This window comes from Sciurus carolinensis, chromosome 14 (genome assembly GCF_902686445.1).
Source record: "Sciurus carolinensis chromosome 14, mSciCar1.2, whole genome shotgun sequence".
Lineage (NCBI taxonomy): Eukaryota > Metazoa > Chordata > Mammalia > Rodentia > Sciuridae > Sciurus > Sciurus carolinensis.
The window spans coordinates 8,624,714-8,646,315 of NC_062226.1; the positions used below are offsets into that span (position 1 = coordinate 8,624,714).

At 55.0% G+C, this 21,602-nt stretch overlaps 1 protein-coding gene across 3 annotated transcripts in view; it reads right to left on the bottom strand.

Moving 5' to 3' along the window:
- Nucleotides 1–21,602, bottom strand: part of Mvb12b (multivesicular body subunit 12B) — a 159,340-nt gene that overhangs the window by 59,663 nt on the left and 78,075 nt on the right. For all 3 annotated transcript variants that reach the window (XM_047524881.1, XM_047524882.1, XM_047524883.1), the window contains exon 7: nt 7,301–7,395. In XM_047524881.1, coding sequence (XP_047380837.1) covers nt 7,301–7,395 — 95 coding nt within the window. The remainder of the gene's footprint in view (nt 1–7,300; nt 7,396–21,602) is intronic.

The following is a 21,602-nucleotide window of genomic DNA, read 5'->3' on the forward strand; positions in this document are numbered from 1 at the left end:
CGCAACCTAGGCAGCTGTTTACAGCAGCTCTGTGTGGTGGCCAGTATGTGTTAGGGCCAAGATGTGGAATCTGTGCTTCTGACCCCAAGTATCCCATCAGTCACATGACAGCCCCTTTCAACAGCTTTCTGTTTGGCTCAGAAGCACAGAGCCTGGCACACAGCCGCTCTCAGTGTCTGATGAATGGACGAGGAAATGAATGGTCTTGCTTTTTTCTTGCCCTTGTTCATTTACATCCTCCTCAATTCAAAAGGATGGAGGCTGCCTCCGTGCCCTCTCAGCGGGTCTGACTGGCTCCATGTGCTCACAGTGTGGGGTGAACCAGGAAGGGGCAGCAGCTCCAGGGGCATCAGGGAGCCTGTGTGGGGGCAGAGGCACTGAGCCGCTGTGGTGGCTGACACAGACGCACAGAGACAGGTGAGGATGACCCGTGGGACGCAGGGGGAGGGGTCACAGGTTATGGAGGCCGTCGGGCAGGCCATGGGCCAGGGCGTGGGGTCGCGAGGCTTTGACCCCAGGAGCAAAGGCCCGGCTGAGCTGTGAGGGGCAGGTCTGCCCCCTGGTGCCTGGTGGAGGCGGACAGACCCGGCAGGCCAGCCTGGCCAGAGCGGAAACGCCGGAGGGCGCAGAGGGGACGCCGGGGTCCGTGGGACTGCTATGGTTGGTTGGCCAGCTCCACGCAGGGCCTTGGGGCCTGTCCCTGTGACATCCCGGCGGAGGCGCTGGCGGCAGCGAGCCTGTGAGGCGAGGGCTCCTGAGTGCCCGCACGGTGGCCGGCGCGCGCTGTTCATTAACTCGGTGACACCGCCACCTCGGAGGGTGTACGAAAGCACATCCAATTAGCTGGGCCTACATGAATATTTGCACTCTTAAATCTTTTGCATTTCGAAAGGGTTAAAGCTTATTATTAGCATATAATTTACAGTCCTTTCTCCCAGGAAAGGAATAATGCACAGTAAATGCCACATTCATTTTAATAATACATGTTACAGTCTGTGCCCAACATCTGCACAAAGGTAAAGGAGACAGATTTTTTTGACATGTCCCACTCTGCCATCTAAACACAGGCTTTTTGTTTCTTAAGTGACGGAAGGTTTAATCAAGAAAGCAGGCAATTCATCAATCGAAACAAGGCAGCGTGCGTACGCCTGACAGCGCACACATGGCTGTGTGCAGAGCAAACCTGGCCACCTGTCAGCCGCACCTTTACATCAGGACGCACAGGCGCGCCTGCGACCGAGCCCCTCCACTCCCACGCGCTTCTTCTTGTCCTTACTGTATTTTTCTTTATACTCGATTTCGTTGTCAGTCAGACTGGGCAGATGGATAGACAAGGGAAGCAACGGCTGTTACAGGTGATGATAGAAATTCACGTGCCTTTACGGTGACTTTTCTCCTCGTTGACATGAGCACCATGATCAGAGGGTTCTTCACTCTGTTCAGGAATTTCTCCACACACGACTAACTGTGGCTCAGCCAAACCGATGTCCCTCGCCGGGACCCTAGCCACCCTCCCCAGCATCCACCCCACCCACAAGCCCCAGTGGCTTTGAGAAACCCCAGCAGAGAAAGAAAAGGGAAGTAGAGGCCTGAAATCCACAAGAACACATCACCAAACACAAAGGCTACAGAGACGTGGGGAATGCAGAGGCAAAGCCACGAGGACACGGCAGCTCTTTCCCTCGCAGGAGCTGATGCCCACCCTACAGGAAGAGGAGACCCGCACCAGGCAGCTCGGAACCAGGTGCAGAATGAGACTGTGAAGGTCCACAACTGTGGCCTGCCCCTCCCGGGGTCCCGGGGTCGTCAGCCCTGCGTCCCATCCCACAGGGCTCCTCGATCGTGAAGGCGCTGGCGTTTATTTTAGATTCTCCCCTCACCTAGGGACAGGGCTCATGGAACCACACGTGAAAGGAAAACACGTCCGCGCTCTGTGGTCCGCAGCAGGTGAGCGTTCAGAGCAAGGAACTCGGATTCGCCTCATCCTGAGATGAAGAGCTGCGGACAGGAGTTTTATCCGATGGGATGAAATATATAAATCACGAATTTCACAATCCTGATAATTAAATGTCCATCTTCCAATTTAAATGAGGACTAGATTAAAACTGCATGCAGGAGGCTGATTCTCAGAAATCATTAATTATTTTTAATTGCCGCGTGCCTTCCCGACCAACGCCATTGCTGCATGGCTCGTCCGTGGCTCTGCCTGGCAGACAGAAGCCTCCCCCTCTCCCTCCCGACCAGAGGGAGGCTGGCCACCACCTGGCCACACTCACACCTCCCTGGTGTCAACGGTCTTGGAAGGGGGCTGGTTTTTAAGAGGAAGGGCTGAGGGGGCAATAAAGTGGCTCTCTAGCAAAGAGAGAGACAAACCTCACTCAGCCGCGGCTATCACCCTGGTGGCCGGAAGGCCCCTGCGGCTCTCATCCTGGCTCGCTGGGCTCTGCTTTCACGTTCTCAGGTGGCCGGTCCCACACTGGTGGCACACAAGGGGCCGAGGCCTCCCAGGTACTCAGAAGCGCCCGGCTGTCCAGCTCTGCAAGGCCTGGCCGACAGCTCTGCCTGGGCCTTGGGTTCGTGGGCGTTTGAGGTCCTTGGTCTGATCACACGCCGGTTTCTGTGGGTATCTGCTGGATTTTACTGTCTTACACTACCATGCCATCTTTTTTAAAAGGGAGAAAAATAAGTTTTCTCTGGTTAAAATCTCTGGTTAAAAACCTCCACCCTCAGAGAGAGAAACCAGTTTGCAATGGCGGCGACAGCGAGGGCAGCCAGGGGGCTTCCTGGCCTGGGCCTTGAGCTGGGTAAGCCTGTGCCTGTGCAGACAGAAGGGACAGGCCCCAGGTGGGAAGGGGCACACCAGTGTGCGGCAGGGGTGGCACAGGGCCGTCCCTGCATCCCAAGGCCTTTCAGACACCTTAGGGTCATTTCAACCTTGGGTGCCACCCCGCCCCACCCCAGGGTACTTCGTCTGTTCTTCCCAAACTCACGGTCACTGCCACTGGGACGTCCTGCCTGCAGCATTTCACAGGACCCTCCCCACCAACAGTGCACCTACGGGATCGAGGCTCCCGAGGCATGTGACGCAGACAAGGGCAAACGGAGAAGCCTGTCTGACACAGAAGCACGTGTTCTGATGGCAGGGTCCTTCCCGGTGGGGTGTGGCTTTGCGGGACCGTGCCTGGGACCACTCGGAGCGTGCTCAGCCTCTGGCACAGCCGCGCCTACACTGTGCGCTCTTGTTCTCTCACTTCCCGCTCCCTCTGTTGCCTCGGCCTGCTTCAGACCCTTCAGGACCAGGTGAAGCAGAGACCAGGAGAGCAGACATCTAAGCATGTCTAGGAGAGAGAAAGGCTGGATGGTACATGGGACCGAGATGGAAGATTTTCAGGAAGGAGGAGGAGCAGCTCTTGGAACAACGGTGAGCCGGGGAGAGCCCCGAGGAGGCCCTCCGGGGGTGGACTGGATGGGAGACCTGCAAAGGGCCCCCGAGGCAGATCTCAGCGTGTCTGAACCCCTAGGACCACAGGGTCACCTCAGGAGGGACAGCACAGATTCCTGGGAAGCACGAGCCACTGCTCGCCAAAAGAGAGAACAGGGAAAACAGGGCCTTTCCCAGTGGAGTTCAGAGTAGGAAAAAAAATGGTAAGGAGCAGCACCACGGCCTGGCCCACGTCGGACATGCCTGGGGCTGGAGGCCACGCGGTCCCTGCCCTGGTGGCGGGGGTGCAGCGGGGCGCCAGTGGAACTTGACTGGATTCTGGGTCATTTTCACATACCACTGAAGGCTGGTTTCTTTTTCCCGACTATTCACAGCCGTGCAGGTCCCAGGGCAGGCTGGGGCTGGCTGCCACGGAACACTGAGGGACCCGAGTCCGCCCGCTGCACCGCTTCCCTCCCAGCTCCTCCTCCATGGATGCCATCTTCAAACCCGGCAGTGGGGCAGCCTGGGGACTGAGTAGCCACGGCTCTGTGGGCAGCTGCCAGGGGGACGTGGGAGTGGAAGTGGCCAGGGAGCTTGGAGAAGCCTCAGTGAGCAGGGCCTCAGGGGAATGGGGGATGGGAACATACTATTCTCAAGGCGGGACAAGAAAGTATTGATCTGTGGTCCGGAAGCACTTTCCAGTAAACCTTGAAAACATGTTACAAGCCAGGCAGCTCGTGAGCACTCGGAGAAAACCCGGGTGATCACTGGGGGCCACTGGGGCTTAGAGACCAGGCCACGTTAACGCCAGGCTGTGTTTCTCTTGTTACAACAGCAACACACACTATTACAGAAGAGAGAAACAGCCAGGAAGCGAGGGAAGGAGACAGGACTGGAGAGACTGGGAAAGCCCACAACCCCACGGGCTTTTGCAGACCTTTGCAGACCTTTGCAGACCTTTGCAGACCCTCAGACGTGCATGTTTTAAATGGAATCACTTGACGGCCTGGCCAGTCCGCTGCCTGCTCCCCTCTTGACAGGGTTCGCCTTACCATCTAAACCACCCCTGCAGAACAGCTGAGGAGTGAGGGCCACTGACCGGCCTTCCATGGTTGGGCATCTGCCTCCCATCCCTGTTTTGGAGTTCTGTTTTTCAAAAGCAATAATGCTCATTCTTCTGGATAAATCCATTTACATATCTGTAAGCATTTTCTAGAAGAGGAAGAGTGCGGATCAAATGTCCCTTCTGTGGCCATTCTGACTAGGGAACAAGAGGGCAGGGCAAGGCAGGGACATGGGCTTCTCAGGATTCCAGCACTGGGCCCGTGCAAGTCCCTTCCCCTTTTCTGTGGACAAGAGAAACATCTGCTCCACTTTGGAGAACAGCTGACAAACTTGGCCGACGGAACACAGAGTACCCCAAACTGCTGAGTGGATATGAACGTGCAGGAGACAGAGGGAGCTTAATGAGCAAGGGTCTCAGAGACAGAGTGGGTTGCTCAGCGGTGTGGCCCCAGACCCTGGGGGGCTGAAGTGGCAAGTCAGGGTGATCACCGGCCCCAGGGGTCCCGGGGTCCCCCTGCAAGGCAGATGCTGGGCTGGCTCCTTTCCTTTCTTCCGTACACTTTTCACGAGTGCCTTGTGTTGCAGGGCCAGAGCTGAGCATCAGGTCTGCTGGTGCCTCAACAAATCTCAGCAGTGGCTCTGCCTTTGCAGGTGTGGTGCGGGAGACTTGTCTCAGCTTGAGGTTCAGGAAAAGTGGTTCGTTAACAGGCATGCAAAAGTAAAACCCATACCTACACATTAAATATGGGTTGCTCTTCAAATTTCTCATTCCACTGTTTTGAAATCTACTTTTCCTAGGAAGGGACCACAAAGTATGAAGTACTAACCAGAGGTCCTCGGAAGGAACACGGTGTCTAAGAGGTGTGCATCAAAGGCTCAGTGCCTGGAGCACGCAGTGAACATATGCAAGGGTCACTCTGGAAGAAGAGCTTGACAATTTGCTTCATCATCAGGAAAACTCCAGCCGTCGAGGTGCCAGCCAGGCAAGGGCTAGGACCCAGGGCACACTCTGCCTTAACTGTCTTTGGACTAAACCACCACAAACCCTAACTTTGCAATACAAACCGAGATGTGCCACTTGGCACCAGACACTCTTCGTGTGGGGGTGAGAGGGTGGTCTCTGCTCCCTTCTAGCCAGAGCCATGCACAGGCAGGCTGCCAGTGGGTGGGTGGGCAGGCTTCCCAGTCGCGCCCTGGTTGCCCAGTGCTGAGCTTGCAGGCCGTATGGAGCCAGCGGGTCCTGTGGAGTATTTCTGGCAGATCACTACCAAGCAGAGCAATTTGGAGCCCGCAGCCTCAGAGGCAGCCTGAGCGGCCCGCTGCTATGGGCTGGAGCCTCAACTGCCTCTGGAAGATAAAATCCCATTGACTGCCACTCACATAAATGGAACAGGAAGTTTCTGAATGGCTTCCCCTGTATCTTGAGGCTGTTACCTTGGTATTGCTAAACTAACAGCTGAACGTACCCAGACAACACCTCATCAAACCTGCTGGGCAAGGAAGCAGCCGTCCAGAGGCAGGCAACGATCTTCCTGCCAAACCAGAGATCTCACTCGGGGCCCTTTACTGCACAAATGCCAACAGCTGGGAAAGCCATCAGAGGATGTGGGGAAGGTGGGTGCAGCCCAACACTGCACTGGAAAGAGACCTGCAAGCTGCAGAAGAAAAGTGCTCTGTTGGATGGAGCCGTCCTGGCGGGCCTGCTGGATTTCCAGGGCCTGTTACGCACTACTCTGCCACTAAGCATCTGGGGAGATATTCCGCTTTTCCACAAAATAGGTCATCTTTCCATACTTGTTCTGCTCCCTGTTGACTCTGCCAAAATAGCCACAGAACAAAAGAACTCCTCCCTGGAGATGCTGCGCTTAGACAGACATGCTGCTTCTCCCCGGGAGAGCCGGGCTCCTGGAGCGGAGCCAGGGCTGGGGGCTGAGCACATCCCCGTTCCTCCCCTTCCCAGCAGGAGCGCAGCCCGGAAATGGAACAACTGGCTTTTGCTTATACTTCCAAACCTATTAGGGAGTGATCATAACGAGAGAAACTAATACTGACAAGAATTATGCCATTGTTCTATTTCATCTGTTTAGTAACCTGAAGTTGCAATTTTTAGAAAAAAGATTACCTTTTAAATAACCGATTCATTATGGTACATGAATGAATGCCATGTTCCCGCGTTCAAAATGTCACTCACCATTAAGGGTGTGCGCGGGTAAGTGGCACCGATTTACCACTTCCCCTTATATACAAATACTGCCTGGTGGCCCCAGACAGTCAGAGGTGAGAATGTGGGTTTCCCAGGCTCTTGGCAAGTCGCCTGCACTGCCCGAGACCTAAGGACTCCCAAGGCTGAAACGAGGCTGGTGAGCTGCCCCTTCCCGGAGAAGGTGAGAAGGGAAACCAGGACTGATGAAGCTCCTGCCAAGGTGACACTATCAATTTCAAGGCCGAGTTCGGAAATCATGGACTCGCACTCCAGGCGCATGGGGAGGGGACAGCCAGTGCAGCCTCAGGCCACAAGCTGGCGGTGAGAAATGAGTAGGAGGGCGGCGGGCCCGCTCAGCGTGGCGCTGCTCCCGGTCCCCGTGGGAGCCCGAACGCGACAGGTGAGCGATGTGGAATTCTCTGGAAACCTCCCTTCCCGCCTGCGAAACCCACACGCTGTTTTTCATCATTAGTTTCAAAACATGCTGAGCACTTGGCCTTTCTGTAAGTGGGAGGTGACACAAAGGCCAGGGAAGGCCGGGTCCCCGCAGGGCAGATGCCGCTGGAGGACAGCTGGAGAGGGGGCACCCAGATGCAGACCCCGCATACCTGATATGGCATACAAGTTGGAGTGCTGGTACTCATAGTCCGTGCGGGTGCTGTTCCTGCCTCGGAAGGTGGCAGGGAGCGTTAGAGAGATGTGCCTGGAAAGAGAGCAGAGAGGTGGTTACCCGGGCCTTGAACACCCCCAAGACACGGACTCATCCTGGTGCCTCCAGCCACTGCGGCACCCAGTGGGGCAGTGGGCATGGGCCAACCTCCTCCTCTGCCTCCCCAAGAGCCTCCAGTCCTCCCCCAAGGAATCCAGAGGCCTCCAGACATCAACCACCTCCTTCCCCCCCGAACAGGGCATCCAAGGGGAGGAAAGTGTCCCCTGGGTGCTCCTCGGAGGTGGGCAATCTGACCCCCACCTCTGTGCACTGGGTAAACTGCACCAACGGCACCCAGACACCCCGGCTCAGAACCTTCCACCCCGTGGCCTCCACATCTGCCTGGAGGCTGGGAGGATCCCATCACAGGAAGCACATGGAAGGGGAAGTGCCGGTGTTACTCCCAGGTGAGCCCAGGAGACTAAGGACCTCTGCGATCAGGACGGCACTCTGCTCTGAACTGCAGCTGGCTCTGGCATCCCCTGCAGGTGAAGCGCACAGTAGGTGCTCAGGAAAGCACCTCCACCTGGGCCACTGCTGTCTTGGTGACTCAGGTGTTGTCCATGGAAGCTTCTGATGAGCACTAAGCCAAGTACTCAGACGACAGGCAATAACCCCCAGGCAGGGGCATGAGCCGCAGCAGCACGGCTTAGAGCCCCACGGGGCAGCAGAGAAAGGACCCCCAAACCTCACAGAGGACGGCCAGGTGGCGTGAAGTAGCTTGGTGGCCCATGCTTTGGCCACACCCGGGCGCTTCCAGAAGAGAAGAGGGAGCATTTATTACACAGGAGTGCTGTCACCAATGTGGCGCCTTTTCATGTGACACTGCAAGAAGGTCTGGGACGCCTGCCGTGGGGGGACCTGGAGGAGGCTGAGGGACACCTGCCGTGGGGGGACCTGGAGGAGGCTGAGGGACACCTGCCGTGGGGGGACCTGGAGAAGGCTGAGGGACGCCTGCCGTGGGGGGACCTGGAGGAGGCTGAGGGACGCCTGCCGTGGGGGGACCTGGAGGAGGCTGAGGGACACCTGTCATGTGGGGACCTGGAGGAGGCTGAGGGACAACTGCTGTGGGGGGACCTGGAGGAGGCTCAGGCAGGGCTGTTCCCAGGAGGCTAGGACTGAGCCGCACTGGCGGAAGCCCTGTGGGGACAAGTGAGCATGGTGGGCTGCCTTCACGGGGGACCCCTGTGCCACAGAAAGGTGAGTCCCTGAGGCACCCAGGCGTGCCTGTCTAGGTGTCATTGGGGCTAACCAAGGGGACCCGGGGACAGATCACTGTGCAGTGTGTCAGGTGTTCGCAAGAAAGGACACGTGGGTACTGGTGAGCACGGAGGAAGGGACAGCATGATCCAGGAGAGGAGGGGCCTGGTGACATCGCGCGGGGGTAAAGGGGCGGAAGGCACCCGCCAGGCAGTCAGGGAAGTCAAGGCTTTGGTGGGGGTCAGGGCAAGCGTGGGGCGGAAAGCTAGAGGCGGGTCAGGCCAGACGGGAATGGACGCCAATCGCCACACAGGTGGTTTGGGTTTTGTCCCCTGGGACAGAGGTTCCCAACCTCTGCCATTGTCATTGCACAGACAAAGGCGCGAGTCCCTGGGGACTGGCTAACGATAGGTGAGGGGCCTGGTTCAGGGGCCTGCTGGGTCGCAGCCCAGGATCTATTTCTAACAAGCTGGGTCCAGATTTCAAGGCTGGCCAGGGCTGGGCGCTGGGAGGGTCCAGGGCGCTGCGGAAGGCAGTGAGCAGTCTGCTGAACTTCCTGGAGGACGACGCGCTGCCTGTGGCTGTCGCGGGGGAATGGGAACAGGTGGCCCTGCAGGGTGTCCCCGGGTGCCAGGCTGGGGAGGGGGATGTGGACGTCACATGGTCCCACGGCTCCTCAGTGTCCCAGGGGGCCAGCTGCGAGGCACTACCCAAGGATGGGCCACAGTGCAAAACAGAACAGCGGGCTGCTCAGTTGCTCTCAAGAACGCCCAGACAGGCACAGCAGAACAGAAACCCAGCGCAAAGCCTTCTAAGTGCCAGCAGGTGTCGTGCCCGAGACGCTGGCCTGGGGTAGGCACTGTTACTGTGTCCCCAGTACCAACCAGGGAGCTCTTAGGACCCCAGAAGCACTGGGCTGCCAGATGTTACGGTTTCTAAGATTTAAAGCCCTAAAAAGGTGCGCCCGACCCCGCGAGGGCCCCCAGCCCTCTGTGTGGGGCAAGGACGCTCCAGGGACTGGAGGGCCCGGAGGCTTAGGACGAGGGCGGCTTCACAGAGACTTAGAAAGACGTGGGCCTGGGCGTGGCAAGGAGGCTGAAAATGGCAGCCTGACCACCAGGGTCAAGCACGCATGGACACAGGTCTGTGGGGACTCAGCAGTGGCAGCACAGGCAGGGTGACCCGAGTTGTCCACAAAGGGACACCAATACTTGCTTCTCCCAAGCGTGAGCTCCTGTGGAGGCAGAAGACGGCGGTGCTGGGGATCAGGGATGGCTTTTGCCAGGACTCAGGCTGAGGTGGGGACCCAAGACTGCAGAGTCCGGGCAGTGGGAGGAGGCTGCGCACCCAGCTCTGCGGGCATCTGGCCAGTGGGAAGAGCTGGAGGGAGGCCAAGGCGGCCAGGGTGGAGCACGGGGCCCCATGAGTTGCACTTTATCCGGAAGAATTTTAAGCAGAGCTGCGACAAGGTCCAGCTGACAATTTAAAAAGTTCACCTGCCTGTGGATCCACAAGGAACTAAAACCGAGACTCCAGGAGGAGGGGGACGGGGCAAGCTGGGCGGACTGTCCGGACACCGTGCAGGGCCTGACCCATGTTAAAATGACCTGCTGCAGAGCCTGAGGGGACGGTTCTGTGGCGATTCTATGGCACACTGGACTTAAAAAGAGTGCGTTTTAGAGCAATTGGGGAGCCTGGCTCTTCAGCCGCCCATCCAGAGAGGACTCGTGTGTCTGACCCTCCCTGCCTCCAGGCGGGGGGACGAGCCTGGCTGCCCACCCCTGCGGCACTCCCTGCCTCGGCCTGTGCCCGTCCCCTTGAAGACACTTCTGCCAGGCCCTCCCTCCTTCTCTCCCTTCAAGGTCTGCTGTCCACAGGGGTCCTGGTGTTCACAGCCCACACTCCACGCGGCCCGTGGCACGGCCACCCCACCACTGCCTCCTCTGCCTCTGGTCCCTGCTGAGCAGCAGCTGGGGAGTCCTGGAGGTCTCTGAAGTCCGTGGCTTCTCAAGCCTGGGCCTGACTCCTCCTCCTTCCTCACCTGCTCTCCCAACTCCTATTCTTCCTTCAAGACCCCGGCCAGCCCTCCTCGCCTGGCGATGACCTTTCTTGGGCGGGTCTCTGGTTGAACTGGAGCTGGTGGCCTCTCTCGTGACTGTATCCTCCTCAACGGGAGGGCCAGATCGCACTGATTTTGTGCCCCATTTTCTAGGACAACTTACTCATAAAGTAGACAACTAGTAAACATTTTTTGACCAAATTAAGGGTGAACTTAGTGCACTAAAACCCCTGGGTCCCTGTGGCGTGAACTGCCGTTAGCTCTGCGTGTTTCCAAACTGGACTCAAGGGGTGTCTGAGGGCACCACACTCCCACGCCCACCTCTGCTGAGGAAATCAGGGGCAGCAGCAACCAGCTATTTAGGGGCAGGGCAATTTCTGCTTGAATATGATGGATAATATGTAGTTGATAGGGAGATGTGAAACTAAAAGAAAATTTAAGTCATGGGCCTGTCTTTGACAGAGCAGCTGCTCAACAGGGATCCGAGTTGAAATCAAGTTACAGAACTCAAGCCAAAGTGGCTGACGCAAGAGAGGGTGTGGCCCAGGTTCAGAGCCCCGACCCTGGGCAGCTCTGGGGAACAGGGGGACGAAAAGGCCCATTGAGGCCTCCTGCTACTGGGAATGAATGCTCTGGGCAGAGGGGATGTCCTGTGCTTCAACAGGACAAAGAAGTCCCTGCTGAGTCCCAGAGTGAAACAAGACCCTAGGTCCCCAGTGTCGGGGGAGAAGCACCTGCCAGGCGTGGGACTGGGTTCCCTTCCACACATCAGCTGGCCTAACTCCTGACGATCTCTTTAGATAGGAATAATTATTCTCATTTAACAGAACAGGAAACCGACGTTCTCAGAGGCGAAGTCAATAGAACAAAGATCACAGGAAGACTAAGGGGAAGACACCCAAGACCCAGTCAACCTGGACCTCCCTCTGCATCAAGGTGCGATGGAAGCCAGCCTCGGAGGAGCCTGACTTCCTCTCTGACAGCGCCTTACCCATGCTCCTTCACACGATCCACCAGTGTCACCAGCAGCTTTTGCCGCTCTGCCTGCCCCCTGGCTCCAGATCCTGCCTCAGGGTCTCTGCACCTGGGTCCCCGCTGCCCCAAACACTCGTCCTCCAGTCCTCAGAAGCTGGTTCCTCCTTCCGGGTCGGGCCTGCCCTGACTGTCTTTCGGGGGGCACCCCACTCCCAGCCATGCTCTCCACAGCACTGAGTTGGTTTGGGGTCACTAGAACATGATCTCCATCACCTCCCCTCCCCACGTCCCCAGTGCTGAGGACAGTGCCCGAGGTGGTGGACGCTTAGGAACGCTGAGGAAAACCCTGTAAGATTACCCAAACTTGTTGAATGAATGAATGCATTCCATTCTGACTTGTAATTAGAGATGATTTGGGAATCTTCCAGAAGCCTTCCCACTTGTCTCCTTCTCATCCCCAGGACTGGGCTGGTTAATGGTTTGGAAAATGCAACTATTTCTGATTCATGGACACTTTTACATAAACAGTAAATACATTCTTTGTGGCATTGCTTATAGAGCCCCAAACCAATACTGAATGAAACAGCAAACAAAAGGAGACTAGTTACGAAGATTATGGCACAACTGTGCAGTGAAATATTCTGCAGTCTTTTAAAATATCTTAGAAGACACTTCCTGGCTGGAGCCCGTGCTTGGGTTCAGCATCAGTGAGGAGGAGACCGGTCAGCCCCGCACTGGCCAAACCGTTGGCTGGGAGCCACTGCTCGCCAGGCCTGTGCTGGGGAAGGAGGCACAGAGCTCCGCCTGGGGCGGCCAGGTGCCCAGCGTTCCTGCAGCACCCAGAAAGGCAGGGCCTGCACGGCTTCGAACAAGACAGAGGTGTCCCAGAACATGCTGGTGTCCCAGGGACTGCTATGTCAGGGCGGTTGCAGTAGAGTCACTTCGAAGGTCCCAAAGGTGACCATTCTGCAGGAAGATCACAGGAAGACTAAGGGGAAGTCACCCAAGACCCAGTCAACCATCTCTGCCCAGGATGGCACCTGGAGGAAGACCGCTGGCACCATGCCCAGGAGATCTTGGTGACACACAGGCCAACAAGCCTGCCACTTGACCTGAGGGATGGATTCTTGTTCCAACATCTGTCTGACAACTAAGAACAGGAATCGGAACAGCTCTTAAACCTGAGGTGGGCTTTCCTGAGCCGTCCTCGCCCATCCCCCACCCATGAAGCCACCAGAGGAGACAGGGCACCCCCTGCTGGGCTGCTCCTGGTGGCTATTGCGTCTCCGCAGGACGGACAGGCTGTTCTGTAACAAATGGGTCAGCGATGCACATGCTACCAGTGACGACTCCCGCTAAAGAGATGCTGAGGGAAATTTCATTTTTCTCCCCCCAAGTCAGTCTGAGGCACCTTATTCAATTAGCATGGCCATGGAGCTGGAGACAGCTCCGTGTAAAAGCCCTTCAGTTACAGAATACATTTTATTACGTGACAATAGTTGCCAGCACAATTTATTTCCTTTGATGGGATTCTGCTTCTTCCTTGTTAATTTAAATCTGTATTTTCTAGTGCTGATTCCAGGTCTGTGTGAATTTTTAAAATGTCACCATTAATCTCGTGGACCCAGTGGCCACATATAACGAAGACAGTGTGCCCAGGCAGTAGCGGGCCTGCTGTCCTCACGAGCTGTCAGAGTGCAGCGTGCAGTGGTGGTGGGGCAGGTAGAGGCTGGTGTCCTTTCCTCCCTCTACACGCGCACGCGCACACACGCGCGTGCGCACACACACGCCCTCATGGCATGAACACGAAACCGCAACCATCATTCTACTTTCCTGGGGGAGCTTCTCATGTGCCCCAGGGGGCCTGAGACTTTCAGTGGGTCCACGAAGTCACAGTGATCTTCATAATACTGAGACGGCTCTTCCCTTCTTTCTGTTTCTTTGTATGTTTGGTACACGTCTCTGAGATCAGTGGAAAGCTGATAGCTAGGTAAGGGCTGTAACTCTTAAGACCACTGGTGGGATGTGACATGGTGCCACCACTCCAGAAAACAGCTTGCAGTTTCTTAGAAAGCTGACCTTACCTGTCGAAGAACCCAGCCACCACGTACCCAAGGGAATAAGTGAAAGCTATGGCCACCAGAGATCTGTCCGCAAATGCACCTGTCAGCTTTATTTGTAATAGTCAAAACCGAAGGCAAGCCAGACGTCCAGGAACAGGGCGCCAAATGAGCTGGGATGACATGAAAGGTGTGACTCAGCAATCAGAGAGGGATTCGGATGGACACATGCAAGATGATCAATCTCAAGACAATCAGATTGAGTAAAACAAGGAGGGCAGAAAAGGGCACAGGGAGCATGATTCCATTTACAGAAAGTTCTAGAAGTACAAGCTGCCCACGGAAGCAGATCCTGGTTGTCAGAGAAGAGGGAGAGCAGTGCAAAGGAGCGCAAAGGACTTCCAGGGGCAGATACATCCACGGCCTCGTCGCTGGTGAGGGTTTCACAGGTATGTGCAAATGTTAAAGCCCATCAACTGTATACTTAAGCACATGCAGTTTACCACACAAGGACTACATTTTGGTAAAGTCGAAAATACGCTCCTGATTTAAAAAAAAAAAAAAAAAAAGACCTATACACACAAGCCAACGGGTTCAAGTATCCAGAAAAGCCAGTGAGAAGTTCCTCAGCTCTAAGTCCTGTCAAATACCGAGGATGACTTCAGACTGCTCCTCTGTCTAAGTGCCTGAAGGCAGAGGAGCCACCAAGTTCTGCAGATGAAAGTCGCTGCGATTCAGGAATGTTTTACTCCTTCCGGTGGTCTCTGACGTGTGCAGACGACAGCACAGGGTCATCCATGGGGTCACCTGCACGCCTTTCTGTGGGAAAACACTCACTAAAGCAGCTCCATGGTGCTTGCAGATCTACAAGCACTGGAAACACGCAGGAAGACGGGCCGGGCCCAGCGTGGGCCAGGGGCAGGGCCAGCCCCAGCAACACAGCAAGGCCTGGCTCAAAAAGACAACAAAACACTCCAGATCATTCCACTCAGAATGGGGAAGCAAACAGAACAAAGGACAGGCATCAATTCTCTTTAGAAACCGAGGAAATAAACCCAGAAGGCGGGGAATGCCTTCCAAGGTGGACAATCAAAACTCTTGAGGGTTTGGCCTTCACACGCACCACGCGGCCCTCGGCCGGCTCCCAGGGCATGGTGCCGAGGCCACCCACCTGCCCACCTGGGGGCCCCAGGCAGGGGCTGCGCGGGGCAGGGACGCGCTCATGGTGTTGACAACAGAAGGCGAGACGGGGAGAGTGCGGACCCCACCCCACCTTTTTCTACACTTCTAAATGTTAATCTTCTCAATGAGGAATTGATTCTCTTTGTTGGAAAGATGGCAAAACCAGAATTCCTGTCAGAGCTGGGGGCAGCGTCCGGGCGGTGTGCGCCGAAGTGGCCGGCGGCACTGGGGGAAAGGGCTGTCGGTTTCTGCTGGGGCCAAGACGAGAGCCCGGAGCAGAGCAGGGACCTGACGTGGACAGGGCAGGGTGTGGGAGCAATGGGCAAAGGCTGGGAAGGGGAGGGGGCGCGGCCATGGCCAAGGGGCGGCCCACGCGTGCTGCACGCCGGGCTGGGAAGGCGTCCTCGTGCACGCGGCTCCGGGGCCAGGTGTGAGGACGTGCCTAATGAAGGCACTTAGTGGAGAAAAGGCCCTCCCAGAACACCTGGCAGGAGCAGGGCGCGGGAGCCGCCGGGAGGGGACTGCTGTGCACCTGCTGGCGTTTTAATAAGCACCTTCCAGAGCGCCCGCCCTCCAAGGCTGGTCGGCGGTGTCAAGGAGGTCCCTGGCCGTCGCCCACGCTCGCTGACAGTTTGGGAGCCTTGGTTCTTAAGGACCATATGCTCAGGCATTGGCTCGCTCTGGAAGATAATTAAAATGAATCATTTTCAGCTGGAAGGGCCTGACCAGCACGCGAGTCCTCGTCTGTGACCTCACAGCCCCGGTTCCAGCTCCAGGTGCCCCTGAGCTCCGCACAGAGGCCTCGAGTCTCAGGAGACCTGGGAAGAGCCAGGCGTGAGAGCATACTCTACTTCTTCCTTGTGACTTGGCTCCACTAAACAGACGGTTGCTTTAATGACTCTAGGCCCGCAAATCTTTGAAGCTGTAGTGCTTTTTCTTTTCGTGTTGATTTTGGGGCCAAACTCAAAGAGAAGTCATCATGTGCAAAGTTTCCTGCCATTTCTCAGGGTGACGAGACGCTTTTCTGTTTTGGTTTGCAGTTGACACTGGCAAAGGCAAAAGAGGTTTCTGTGCGACCTAGGAGGACCCTCGTCCTCAGAATGCCACTCCCTGTCTCATGAACCTTCTCGTCTGGACGGGAAACCGACTTCCACCCCATCCAGGGGCACGGCCCACCCAAGGAGAGATGGACGGCCGTGTGGGCACACGCAGCTGCTGCATTCAGTGTGTGGTGCCTGGCTCAGTCCACTCATTTTACTTGAGCTTGTACTATAGGCTGAACACTATGCATGATACGGAGATAGTTTAAAAAAAACTAAGAATCGGATCTTTCCTTTCAGGAATCCATCTACGAGCTCTTGAAACACATACATAAATCTGCTATATCACAATGTGAAAGGTTCTAAATATTCTAAGATGTGCAATAAAGGACTGCACAGCTAGGTGCTTCAATTTTAAAACAATGGCATGGAATAAAAAACAAGCGTTGGCATCCGCTGAGAGTCTACTAGGTGGTCCCACCTGCGGACAGGAAAGAATGGGGGGCAGAGAAAGAGTCCCCCGCAATGAAACAGTGATTCAGGTGTCAAGACAGTGACCCAAGAAATGTCACAGAGCAAGACAGAAGTGGGACATCAGTCTGACTCAGTCGGGAGTGGCTTTTGGGGAGAGGCAGGTGCTAAAGGCTTTGTTCCTGCCTTTACCGAGCACTGGCACTATCTTTTATAGTTCACCCTCATCTCTAAACAACTGGGCAAGGTGAGCAGTATTGCACAGATGGGGGAAGGGTGGCCCAGAGAAGTCAGGAACTTGCCTAAGATCACACAGCTAAAAAACTGACTGAGGTACATTCTGAATCCACGCTCTTTCTCCCAGGCCACACCGCTGTGCTGACACAGTAGAGAGGACAAATGCAGCCCATTTGCCAGGATCAATATAAGGTGGACCCGCCAACCTGAATATGTAATGAGTTTCCCTCCTGGGCAACACCCCCCGCCCAAGCCAAATGCCAAATCGCTCTGCATTGCAGAAGGCAAAAAAACAAAAAAGGAAAGAGCTGTCACAGGAAGACTAAGGAAATCACAATTCCAAACTCCCCAAGTTCCTAAACGCATAGCTTTAAAGTGTGTGCAGCTCGACGGCATATGGCAAATCAATTACTAGTTTAAATCTTAAAACAAAAACATGGCAAGTGTGGTACAGAAATAATCAAGTACAACGGCTGGGTTTAGATTACGGTGGGCCACTGGAGTTTTGAACACAATTAATCATCATTCCAGGCAATGGGAAGCCATACTGACACTTATTCCTAATTTGAATATTTAATTAGGGTGAAGTTCTTCATCAAATTATCGCAGAACTGGGAGAGAGCCTGGAAGACTCACACGATTCCTACCTTAACCCCTGACCTGCTGCTCTCCTGCGAGCACAGTGCCCTGGTCCCAGCTCTGCAGGGGAGACGCCTGCCCTGGGCTGACGGCAGTCGCAGCTGTGGCAGGGGAGTCCCAGGGGGGCCCGAGAAAGGTCTCGGGGTGAGCTCAGACGCAGTCTGAACTGAGCCCAGACAGAGACGAAGGCCCCTGCGAAGCTTCCATGTCCCCGTTAAATTCTCTCCACAGTCCTGCAAGGCAGAACCCGACCCCACCCTGCTGGAGAAGCTGAAGCTCCGAGAGCTGCTACGACTCACCAAGGGAGTGGTGCCCGGAGTGGCGAGTGGGTGAGGGCGCCGTGCTCCTCTTTACCCCTCAACCCACCAAGAGTGTGACGGGGACACCTTCAGGCCAGCCGGGCGCCCCAGGTGGTGCTCGGAGGGTCGGCGCTGCTGGAGTGGGCTGGCGGCAGGGGCCGGCCCAGGCCTCCTCAGCTGGATTCTAAAACTTGAGTCCTGGATTCAAAACGCACCACTGAGCTCCTGGAACTGAAGTGGCACTGTTGCTGCGGCCAGCTGCGTGAGAACGGGAGGTGAAGGACAGCAGAGCTCCAGGAAATGAGACAAGGGGCAAGAGGCTGTCCCACCTGGGCAGGGGGCCCCAGCATGGCTCGGTGGGCTGTGTGCCCCCGGGGAGGGCAGCTGGCAGCAGGATGGGGAAGGAGTGTGTTTCTTCTTTCCAATGCAAAGGTTCAATAAGGCATTCAGAGCCACACACAGGTTTAGAGAAGAGGTTTCATTTCCCTGACATCCTGTTTCTCTCTTTGAAAAGACTTTGTTGCTATTTCATGGACACCATGTGATCCTACATACCTCAGAGTAACACATTTCCCCCCCTGCCCAGGGCAGGACCAGAGGCTGACTCTACCCCGTGCTTGGCCATGGGAGGCCTAGGACCCTTTCTCCTTCAGACTCTGCCGAGATGCTCAGAATGGGGACATCTGATAGCTCAGATAAGGGATCATCCTTAAGAGCCCCAGATGGGTTTAATCACCCTCTGGTAAAAAAAATCACAGCTACATTCACAACAGCTGCTTTTAGTGGGAAGTGGATCCTGGGACGGGAGGAAGGAGCTGCCTGATGCAGGGGTCTCTCCTGCTGAGCCAATGTGGCCTGGCCCAGTCTCCGCCCGGCCACCCCAGGAGTCCCTGGGTCCAGCAGCCTGCTCTGAGCCTGCTTGTGAAGGGAGCAAATGGCGTCAGGAACTCTGGAACTTTTCTTTGTATGTTACATTAATCCATATAAGAAAATCTCTTTTAATGAGGAGTGATGTAGTTACAAACTCTCCAGAGCCATAATTAGAGCAAACTAATTGAAGCTGTGTTTTGACACACTTTCCAAACTCACGGGTGCGGGCGACACACTCACAACACGGCTGCAGAATCGTTAGGCTAATAATGCTCGCTCGCATCCCGTCAAGCGCGCCCCCCCCAGACGCCTTTCTGCTCCGTGCCTGCGCTGCGCTCTCCACTGGAAGATATTAACAGCGATCATTAGCACTTCCGTGGAATTCTGATGTTAGGATAACAACGTGCATCAACACACGCTGCTGCACCGCACTTCTCAGCTGCCATCAGAAGGGCTGGGGCTCTTCCCCACCCGTGCCACAGCCGAGGGTGACCCAGTGCAATTTCAGCAGGACTTAAAACCAGCGACAAAGGACCACGACCACGCCCAGTGGGACCCTCTGAAATCCGGGTTTCTGCACTATTCTGTTTCAAATGTTTGATGAGAAAATCCTTCTTTCTTTCTTTATTTTCTTTTCTTTCTTTTCTTTTTTTTTTTTTTTTTAGGTACAATAAAATGAAATAGTTTAAGTAGAATTTCTTTCCAAGCAGTTAAAAGAAAAAATCTCAATTTACAGCACAGTCTTTGGTAATAATACTAATGAATTCCAGGAGGACGCGCCTTGGCCAGTCTCTGTCGCCACCCTGGCGGTGACTGAAGGCAGACGCGGACACCCACACCTCGGTGATGAGCGGGCCGGGGCTGGGGCAGCTCGGGCTGTCAAGACAGAGCTGCTGTTTGCCACCAACAAGGCCAATTTTTTGGATGCTTAACTCAGACACACACAGAGAGGAAGACTCGACAGTTCTAAATAATGGTTATTAATGACACTCCCTGCTAAAGTGACAAATTACTTCTGAAATTTAGAATCGAAGAGGTCTGAGAGTGAACGTCTCCTGCTGCACGTGACAGGAGTGCCCACAGCACCCGGGCCCCCGGCACACCCGAAGGGCAGGGCGGGACCCCTCTCTGGGCTCCGGGCAGTTGTACGGGGGTGAAGACCACCACCATCTCTCCCGGGGGTGTCCCTACAGCTCATGCTGTGACAGCAGCACATCCAGGCAGCAAAGTCACCTCTCAGTGAAAAGTGCAGAATGCGGGGCGCCCCAAGCTGAAGGTGGGACCGGGTGCCCAGATCAGGTTGGGGTGCACTCAGATCCCAGGCTCCTGCACCACACCCTGGGGTCAGGGAAGCCACCACCTCCCGTTCACCATCCACCATCCGAGGGAGGGCGGCTAACCTACTGCAAACGCAGCCTGTGCTGCCGGATGGAGCCCAGCACCACCCGGCAGGTTCGGATCAGGCGGAAAACGCTCCTCAGAAAAGCGCCAAAGAATCTATACTTCTGTGAAGCTCGGGAGTTTTCTGTTGCTTAAATTACAATCCTGGTACCAATCTGCTATTTTTCAAGTCACTGATTACTTTCAAAAAATAAAATAAAAAAAGGAAACTAACTCTCGCGGCTGTAGCAACGCTCCAAATCACGGTATTTATTCACTACATTTAGGTTTTATTACACTTGAACCCTGCAACGCCAAAACACCTAGCTCCCACATAAAAGAAATGAAGAAAAAAGCCACGCCTGGGACCCAGCACCTCGCTCCCACGCCAGCCCATCTCGTCTAATCTTATAAACTGAAATATTTAAAGAGTCTCTAAACCTCACTGACCCTACTTCTAAAAACCAGGAACACATGGGCACGGCTAGCTTTTCATCTTCTTCCAGCCTACTAAAATATCTGCTTTTCCAAAATTCAAGAGTGGTGGGGGCTGCCAGACTCAGATTCACAGCAGGCTGTGTGCGCGTCACAAGGGGTCGCCAGCAGCCCGCACGGGAAAACACGCCTCTCACAAGGGGCCAGGCAGGCCCTCCGCTCCCAGCCCCTCTCCACACAATGAAGCCCCGATGGAAGAGGCTGGGTGGTTGCAGGAGGCACTGAGGTCCTAAAAATCAGGAGGCCTGGACGGTCTTGCAGGCAGGCAGGGCAGGAGGTGGACCTGGCTCTGTGCTGGCTCCTCCAAATCCCAGCTCTCTGAACTTCGAGAGTCACCATCTCTCCAAGGTCAGTCTCCTCACCTCTTAAAATGAGGACAAGATTATTTACCTCACAGCACGATTATAAAGATGAAAACTGTATGCATAAACGTATTTGTGTGCGCATGCACACACGCAAATACACACATGCCCACACGCACATCTCAAGAATTTACACAATACCTGGCAGAACATGCTCAGAAAATTGTGGCTGAAATAATGATGATGATGATGATATTTATTCTAATAATAATTATTAATATTATTATTCAACTGGAAACAAAACATCTGCTGCTCAAAAAGAATTTTCAAGTTGAATTCCACTCTACCCGTGGGCAAAAACCCAACCCAAATAAACTCAAAAGGCCTTTTGAAAGTTACTGCAAGCAGAGGATTTTATTATATACCCAAATTAATAATTGAAACCCTGTCTTGAAATAGAACTGCAGAGTGTTGGGGGGTGCAGCAAGGTCCTAGGAAACAGTGCAGGAGTAGCGCTCATTTCTACTTTATTTGGCGGCTAGATTTACACTGAGAGACCCAGGTGAAATATTCCGCAGGGTACCTGCAAATAGACTGTCAGCTTCCACTCTGATGGAAGGTAAAATACCCTCCTCTAAATGGTCTGGTTCACAAAACCGACCCTAAAGTGAACTGATAAATCTGTTCTGACACACAGAAAACTATTTTCATAATCCTGAAAAAGGCCTTTCTCCAAACCCTGGAGCTGCGACCAACTGCACAAAGAGCCCGCTACCACTTGGGAGGCCCCCGAGGGGTGGCTCACACCCAGAGCCTACTTCTCGGGACGGTCAGCACCGGGAGCACACGTAACCATCACAACCACCAGGGAAGATGAGACATTCACAAAGTCACAGAAATCACAGATAGCACATTCGCAAGCAGCAAATACCTCATCAAAGCCTGGTGCGAGAGTCTGAAAGCCCGGGCCACTCAGAGGTGGGAGCCGTATT